General features: G+C 38.6%; 1 protein-coding gene across 3 annotated transcripts in view; it reads right to left on the bottom strand.

The window, feature by feature from the left end:
- Nme7 (NME/NM23 family member 7) overlaps positions 1 to 9,189 on the bottom strand; it is a 151,340-nt gene extending 142,151 nt beyond the window's left edge. For all 3 annotated transcript variants that reach the window (XM_048358126.1, XM_048358127.1, XM_048358129.1), the window contains exon 1: positions 9,072 to 9,189. In XM_048358126.1, the coding sequence (XP_048214083.1) occupies positions 9,072 to 9,074 (3 nt within the window). In that variant the 5' untranslated portion in view covers positions 9,075 to 9,189. The remainder of the gene's footprint in view (positions 1 to 9,071) is intronic.
- Between the last annotated feature and the right edge of the window lie 108 nt (positions 9,190 to 9,297).

The raw sequence follows: 9,297 nt of genomic DNA, 5'->3' as shown, positions 1-9,297 counted from the left end.
CACTTTATTGCTATGATACCTATAGGTCTCTATATCATCACTTCTTTCAGTTCTCTGCTCAAATAACAATGTGGAGAGGCTTCCATGATACATACACCCATCTTCTACTTCCTTCACCCTTTCTTAACTTGTTTCATTTTTTCATGACACTTATCGGTACAAGAAATCATATGGTTGTTCATTGTTTCCCCATACTCCTTACTATTTTAGTTCCATAAAGGTGGAAAGTTGCTATACATACGTGTATTCTGAGTACCTAGAATAGTAAGTGCCACATAATAGGAACCTAAAATCATTGTTTATGCAAGCTATACATGGTGGCATGCATCTATAAGCCTAGTACTATGGAGACTGAGGGAAGAGGATCATGTGTTCATGAACTGCCTTAAGATACACTGTAAAATACTATCTTAAAAAATGTACAGTGATGAACTGGGAATGTGGCTTAGCGGTAGAGTGCTTGCCTAGCATTCACGAAGCACCACAATAAACAGAAAAGGCCAGAAGTGGGACTGTGGCTTAAGAGGTAGAGTGCTAGCCTTGAGCATAAAGAAGCCAGGGAAGCTCAGACCCTGAGTCCAAGCCCCAGGACTGGCAAAAAAAAAAAAAGTACAATGAATGAATGAATGAGATTACAGTCCCTCTCTTTCTGATTAAAATTCTACTGGTTTTGATCTAGAATTCTGGGATTCTGGGTATTTCTAGAGTGGGTAAAATTCCTTCATCAATAATGGTCCTCCATACTGATTTGTGTCAAGGACTAGTAGTTAGAGCTTCAGTAAAACATTAATTTCCTTTCTTTACAATTTTTAGAGCATTCTTCCTCTTCCTTGGGAGATATGCTTTTATTTTTTATTTGTCAAAGATCTAACTTCTCTATACATGTAAAAGCTATATCCAAAGAAAGACTATATAAATACTATATAAATGTCAGGCATTATCATTAATTTTAAAAGCTGTCATTTTACAATGCTTTCGTCAGGTACATACAACTATGCACCATTTAGAAATTTGGGTGCATACAGTAAAAAGTAGTGACTGAACAAACAAGACAGTTGACATAAATGATAAAACTGTACTTGCCACTAGATAGAGGAATTTTCTGTTTTTCCAAAGCTACACATCTGGACCTAAGGAGCAAGAAACAGCCTGGGTCTAAATGTTCTCCACTGTACTTTCACAATCAAATTATTGAATAATAATCTCTCGGGACTACTATCAACAAAAGTAAACATTCCCAACTAATCCATTTAAATGGAGTAGAAATTTATAAATCTCAGACATAAAGTTTGCTAAACATATATCAGGCATTTTCACCTACTTTCCCCACAAAGTATATGAGTTATTACAAGTGGCTGAAGTCCTATCCTGCTGTCTCCCATCCTCCTTCCCCTCTGTCCTTTTTTCTGGCCTGTTATTACTTCCATTAGTAAAAATGAATCTAACAGATATTTTTTGGAAAGGAATATACTATATAAAAGCAAATTTTTCAGTGGCCACAAAATTGAATATCATTAGCCTCAAATGTTCATTTATGAAACTTTTTTAGATTTTAATCTCCTTTTACTTTTATATCTTCTCATTAGGTATCAATCCAGTTAATATGAAGACAACAATTTGCAAGTTACTTTCACTCATGAAGATACCTTAAGGTCATGGGAGCAGAAAAGCATTGTTCCAATTTTATGGATAAGAAACTATCAAGTAAGCTTACAAAATGTACAGTTCATAAATGCTGAAGCCAGAACTGGAGTAAAGATGGGAAATTTTAGACTTCCAGCACCAGTCCTTCAGTGCTACCAAAGGCTGCTTCTTCATAAACAGGTAAACAATAAAGGACCGAATAATCTACTTGTGAAAAAATAGACAAGCTAGATTTATTTCTTTAGTATATTGAGACAGTAAGTTTCGAATTTTAGCACTTTATAAGACATGTGGAAAAATTACAGAGAAACATTTTAGATAAGTATTAACAAAGCTGTTAATTTATAGGATATACAACTGTAATCTTTCTTGATATTCTGGAAAAAGTAAGTAGCATTTTTATTAAAAGATCAAATATAGTCAGGTGCCAGTGGCTCACACCTATAATCCTAGCTAACTAAGGAGGCTGAGATCTGAGAATCTCAGGTTGAAGCCAGAAAGACAAGAAAGTCTGTAAGACATCTGCAATTAACCACACATGCCAAAAAAAAAAAAAAAGCCAGAAGTAGAGTTGTGGCTCAAGTGGTAGAGCATTAGCCTTGAACTAGTACATAGAACCTGAGTTCAAGCCCCAGGACCAGCATTAAGAAAAAATAAAACATTAGTTAAACATATGTAATATATAGAAATAGTAGTACAGAGGTTTGGAGAAACAAGAAGCATAGCACACTGCTAGCAGTAAAGCTTTTGGGGGGAGCCGTAAAAAATGCATATGGCCTTTCACGAGGAAATTACCCTCATAATTTATTGTATGGGCACAATTATGGATGTGCATAAAATGTGTCATTTATGGTGGTAACAAGATAAAAAGCATGGATTGATTACATCACAGTAAATAAGACACTAGTATATAATTCCCAAAACTAATCTGATAGAGTAAATGGAGAAAACAATTTGTAAATAATGTATATAACACAATCAATATTCAAAAATAAATGTATTATAAGCATATAAATATATTATAAGCATGTAATATATTCTTACATTTTTTCAAATATATAAAAGTGGCCAAGTGGGCTGGGAATATGGCCTAGTGGCAAGAGTGCTTGCCTCCTATACATGAAGGCCCTGGGATCAATTCCCCAGCACCACATATATATAGAAAATGGCCAAAAGTGGCAGAGTGCTAGCCTTGAGCAAAAAGAAGCCAGGGACAGTGCTCAGGCACTGAATCTAAGGCCCAGGACTGGCAAAAAAATAAATAAATTAAATTTAAAAAAAATTTTTAAGTGGCAAAGTAGGGGCTGGGGATATGGCCTAGTGGCAAGAGCGCTTGCCTCGTATACATGAGGCCCTGGGTTCAATTCCCCAGCACCACATATACAGAAAATGGCCAGAAGTGGTGCTGTGGCTCAAGTGGCAGAGTGCTAGCCTTGAGCAAAAAAAGAAGCCAGGGACAGTGCTCAGGCCCTGAGTCCAAGCCCCAGGACTGGCCAAAAAAAAAAAGTGGCAAAGTAATCATGCTACTTTTTTACTGAGGATCAAGTTAAATATACATATATATATATAAATATGTAGCATATATATATACACACATATATGTACTTGTACATATAAGAGTTGTAGAAAACAAGGATAAAATTAAATTTACATAAGTCAAGAAGCCCTATAGATATTATTCATGAATATGGAAACACTTCAACAAATAAAGAAATATTAAGAAGGAATAGCACACAGATGAGATAGTAGAGATAACAATAGTAACTTAATTAGGCAAAGTGTCTAGTATCAGAAAATAAGCATAAATTGAGCAGTATCTTACCATAACTACAATTTCTCACATCTAGCAGAAAATCTTAAGTGTTTCTGTGGACAAGGTGAATATAGACTCCTTGGAAATGCTAGAGATATTTTAAAGTAAGATATTTTAATCAAATGCTCAGTGCCAACAGGAAATAACTGAATGGGAATTCTTATAGAAAACAGGATGTGGCTAGGAATGTGGTTTAGTGGTAGAGTGCTTGCCTAGCATGTATGAGGCCCTGGGTTCAATTCCTTGGTATCACATCTTAAAAAAATCAATAAAAAGAAGAAAAGAAAACCAGACTTGCAGGTAGACGCTATGCTTCATCTTCCTAAATATGTAGCTCCGCTCACTTGCCACACCTTGTATAGGACATTATGGAAACAGAGACCAGAAAAGGACAAGTGCAAAACTGTAATTATAAGGTGAGAAATTGGGAGCTTAAAGATACCTCTCAAAAATTTTAGACCATAAATGTGAGAGATATGAAAAAACTGACAGATCGCAAACTACTATGGCTGAAGTTTAAAGGCAGATCTAAAGAAATGTTTTTAAAAATTGATTCCATGAATTCTTCTGTTTGGTTAGTCTCGCCACATTCACAAATTATCTTGTGTAGGCTTTCTATCTTTTCATTAATTATACTTGTCAGCAGTGTTTTTAATGCATTTTGACAACTGTCTTCTAGGTCCTTGATGGTCTGCTCTATTGCCTGGTTATTTTCTGTGATAATTAAACTTTCTTGACTTTTCATTTTTCTTGTATTTCTGTGGTTTGCTCTGCCTATTTGGAAACTCTTTTGGTTTGAGTTTTGGGAAGGACTGTGGTCTTCCTAATAGGTTGTTTTCTGCATTGTTGTTTGATTAGCTGCTGGTCAATGGTTTGATATTTTATTGTGATTTGCTTATCTGGGTTCACAAAGTAAGCCAGACCCAAAGAAACAGGCTGCATGGTTTCCCTCGCTTAGTATAACTAGAATGTGCCGATCAGCAAGTAAGCATACTGGATGGTAAAAGAAAAAAATACACAGGGACATGATAAATTACACAGGTCTCTAGACATCCATACACAGTGAGATCAAAGTAGGATATTCTGAGGAGGGGATCAATAGCTATGTGCATATGATCATATAAAATAATATTTATTGAAATGAACCCCAACACATGGAAACAAGAGGGTTTGTTTTCTCTTTGTTGCTGTTTTTGTTTTCTTTTCCTTTTGTCTTGTTTATCTGTCTTTGGCAGGGTAAGTGGGGTCATAAAAATGGTAGGACAAAGGGTGAACAAATGCAACAGTGGTACTCTCTAGACACTGTCAAAATGAACTATATAACTTGTGGGTGGGGAAAAGATGGAAAAATTGGGAAAGAGCAAGAGGGGGTGTTAAAAAAGATATGTACCCTTTATCTGATTTATGTAATCATAAGCTCCTGTACATCACTTCTACAATAACAATAAAAATATTTTAAGAAGAAAATTAATGTAATACATAGACCGTATGAGACAAATCATCCCATAATACTTAGGAAAAAATCCAAAATCCTTCCAGAGTGCTATAACCTTCAGTATTCTCAGCTCTTATCCATTTCTTAGAACTCTTCTCCAAACCTCTTCTCCTTCCTGGTCCTCAGTGCACTTCAAAGCTAGCTGTTGTCTCTGCCCAGGATGGAATGTTCTAGAACTTTACCTGGCAAACTCCTGTTTAAAATTAAGATCTTGGCTTAAAAGCTGCATCCTTGGGGAGGACTGTCTTGGACTGCAGGTCATACCCAAAGCTACTTGCTCCTAGAACTAGACATTACTGAATTACTCATTTTCCTCATTTTGCTGAACACTACAGGAAGCCATGTTGTTAGCTTTCGCATTCACATACATTGTTTTCTCCCTAACTAATGAAAGGAGGAATTAAAAAGTTACATTGTGGGGCTGGGAGTATGGCCTAGTGGCAAGAGTGCTTGCCTCCTACACATGAAGCCCTGGGTTCGATTCCCCAGCACCACATATATGGAAAACGGCCAGAAGGGGCGCTGTGGCTCAAGTGGCAGAGTGCTAGCCTTGAGCGAGAAGAAGCCAGGGACAGTGTTCAGGCCCTGAGTCCAAGGCCCAGGACTGGCCAAAAAAAAAAAAGGTATATTGTCACAGAGACTTTCATTCCAGGCTATGTCAGGTAACTTACTGTTGGGGATTTAGCTTGGCCTTAAGGGGGGGAAGGGCAACTAGGGCTCCCTTAGAGACTCTGCCCTTCCCCCAGCCCTGGGGCTGCCGAAGGTAGTCCCTCCCACCTTCCGACTTCAACCAGAAGAGAAGCAAGGCAGCCCCTGCCCCTGGGGTCCAGCACACGTCTGATGGCCGGGGACCCCAGAACCCAACCCTTGGGGGGCTGGGTCTCCGCCCACAAAGGAAGTCCCCTGACATCACTTGAGGGATAGCCCTTGGGACCAATAGGGGTCCCTCTCCTGTGCCTGCCTTTGGGGTATATCTCTTGGCCCCTTCATTTGAATAAATCAGAACGCCCATGAGGCTTCTCCAGGGGCCCACGCATCCGTGTCTTCCTTGGCGGGTTTGGGGCACCCCGGGACCACACGCTACTGAGGGCTACATGTGGCCATTGCTCCCTCGTGAGAGCGATAAAGGACCACCCAGGAAGGGGCTGACAAGCCCCTTCCCCCCACCAAGTGGAGGGGAAGTAGAGAGAGAGTCCAACAATTTACTATTGCAGTTTTTCTTTAGTAACACAATTTATGCCTGAAATCGAATTTCCAATGTTTTTCTCTATAAATTCCATTACATGACTACTGTGTGCAATCTTATGAATCAGTGCACTGCCATTCATACATAGTACATAAAAATACTGATTACATTTTTGAATTGATGAATACTTGGCAAGTAATAAAGGAAAAATGACAAATATTTCAGAAAAATTAAAGAAAAAATAAAGAGTTCAGTGTGACAAAATAAGGCATTATATTAGCCAGTTGCTAGTCCATGTGACAAATACTACTGGCTCCTGCAAAAGGATATAAGTGATAACCAGCATGGTCTACATAAGTAATAAACTATTGTAGGAAAATTTTATTTCTAAGTTTCAGACTTTAATTCAAGCACTACACTTTCTGATTCAGTTCCAGTAAATGTGAAATAAATTCTTTTAAATTAAAAGTTCAGGTAGCAAAAGGAATTCTATATGTGAAAGAAGCATATATCAAAGAGAAAAGTGATTTTTTAAAGCATTTTAAATGGAATTTTATAGATAATCTTAGAAATTGAAAACACTCATGGAATAAAATTCTGTCATTCCCAGTACCAGGGTTTGAACTCAGGTCCTCACGATAACTTAGTTTGCATACTGGACTGGTGCTATGACCATTGGAAGCGTACTTCAGGCCCAAGTCCTATCCTTCATTTCCTCATCATGAAATTGTCTTTGTAGTTGTTTTTATTTTTAATAACAACTTTGAGACACTTGTGCTTCAAAGGTTTAGACTAATTCTTATGGAATAAGGCTGATATTCTTTAAAATCCTTCCATAGGAAAAGTTTATTCAATATTTTAAAAGATGATATAACATTCACTTCTGTTAGTCAAATTTGACTTATAATTACCTTCTCTATTCTCCCTCTCTATATATATATGTATTTGATGACTCTCTTACACAATTTGCTACTCTTGTATTTTATTCACTTGATATTTTTATTCACTCAATATTTGAGTGCCAAGGCTGACCTAACCAATAGCTATTAGCAAAATAACTATTCCTGTCAGTGTTTAGTGTAGTAGTTGAATGGCAGAGCCATGTCTTATAATAGACAAGAGCAAATGAAATCAAGAGTGAAGCACCTCTTACTCTAAACTAGAAATTTTAAAAACTAAATAATAAACATATTGATCGATATGATGCAGGCTAGGACATAAGGCTAAAGAAATTGCGTATAATATTCTATCATGTTCTTCCAGGAGGGTGGAGGAGGGTATGGTGTGAGGTTTGTAAAGTGAAGTTTTGAAAAGGTCTTAAGAGTTTCCCTCATTGGTAATAATTAGCATATGTCTAGGATAGTCCTAGCAAATAATCACATAGCTCAATAGCTATGTATATATGATCATGTAAGATGATACTAAGTAAAAATGATCTCCAAGATAAGGAAACAAGTAGTTTATTGTAGTTATTTTTAATGTATTACATGAAAGTATTTCTTTTTTCTTCTGTTTATCTTCCCTATGATTTAGCCTGTTTTATTTGATTCTGGTGCCCTAGGTAATATATAAACATATATATGTATATATATATATTTGTCTGAATTAGGGAAGGGAAGGGGAACATCAAAGTGGTGAGACAGGGTCTGGCCTAGTGGTAGAGTGCTTGCCTCCCATATGTGAAGCCCTGGGTTCAATTCCTCAGCACCAGATATACAGAAAAAGCCAGAAGTGGCGCTGTGGCTCAAGTGGTAGAGTGCTGGCCTTGAGCTTCTTTATAGAAGCCAGGGACAGTTCTCAGGCCCGAGTTCAAGCTCCGGGACTGGCAAAAAAAAAAAAAAATGGTGAGACAAAGGGTAAAAGGTGAACCAATGTAACAGCAATACTTACAATACAATATGTTGTAGAGTAACTGTACAACTGAGCTGGGGACTGGGTAGAGGTAATGAGGGAGGAGGTAACAAGTTTGACAAGAAATGTACTCACTACCTATGAGATGTAACTGTAACTCCTCTGTATATCACCTTGACAATGATTTTTTTTAAGGTCTTTAGAGGACAGGAACAGGCTGAGATAACAAAAAGGACTGCTTACTGAGAATAAATGAAAACAAGCAACGGTAAGTGGAAAACCTGTTACTAAAGGCAATCATTTGGTTATCTTCGAGTACTTTAAGCCTACCTGCTTCAGAGATGTGGTTAAGTGAGCTAGTTAACTAGCACACTGTTCTCAAACAGTGGATTAATTAAAATCACCTGTAGTCTTGTTACAACTACAAATTGCAAGCCCTATTCCTGTTCACTCAATTTCCGTTGGCTGAAGCTTCAGAGAGGTATTCTTGTTAAATAAATAAACAAATAAACTGAGCCAACATACAAGTTCGTTAAACGGCCCTTAAATATGTGCTGGGATAAGAGCTTCACCACCCACAAGAACAAAAGCGAAGATCTAGGAAGATTTAGGTCAATGTTGCGCTCTCTGGCTCGCTCGCTCTCTCGCTCTCTCTCTCTCTCTCTCTCTCTCTCTCTCTCTCTCTCTCTCTCTCTCTCTCTCTCTGTAACGAAGATCTAGGAAGATGTAGGTCAATGTTGGGCTCTCTCTCTGTCTCTCTCTCTCTCACACACACACATACATGAAGGGCGCTGGAGCAAACTAAGTTTGAATGCAAGAAATGAACAACGCAAATGTATAAACCTACTCGTTCGAAATAATGTCTCCCTTCACAGTATCGGGCTAGATTATCTCACACCTTTAATTTCGTCTTCGAAGTCTTTATGGTGAGGGCGAGGAGGAGGGCACACCCAGCGGGTTAGAGAGATAATGAGGTGAAGGTAGAAGGGACAGGGGTCCTCTCAATGCCCATCCGCCCAAAGGCTTGGGACCCTGCGTAACCAGGACCGCAGAACCGTGCTTCTTCCTCCCCAGGCACTCACCATAGTTTCAGGATCTCAGCGCAAAGAAATGGGCAAGTAAGACCGCCACAGTCTGACACCAATACCATCATCCGGTTACTCTAGCAACGTAGCCACGCCCACTGCCGGACACTGTGAGGCGGGCAAGGCCCGCCCCGCCCCTCCGCCCCGCCCCTTCCTCTCTCTCTAGGCTGAGGGTTCCGCTCCTCGAGTCCATCGCTCCCGGCAACAGGACGCCGCCTTCTCA

Source organism: Perognathus longimembris, chromosome 11, assembly GCF_023159225.1.
Source record: "Perognathus longimembris pacificus isolate PPM17 chromosome 11, ASM2315922v1, whole genome shotgun sequence".
NCBI classification, from domain to species: domain Eukaryota; kingdom Metazoa; phylum Chordata; class Mammalia; order Rodentia; family Heteromyidae; genus Perognathus; species Perognathus longimembris.
This window is presented reverse-complemented; position numbering and strand designations above follow the sequence as displayed.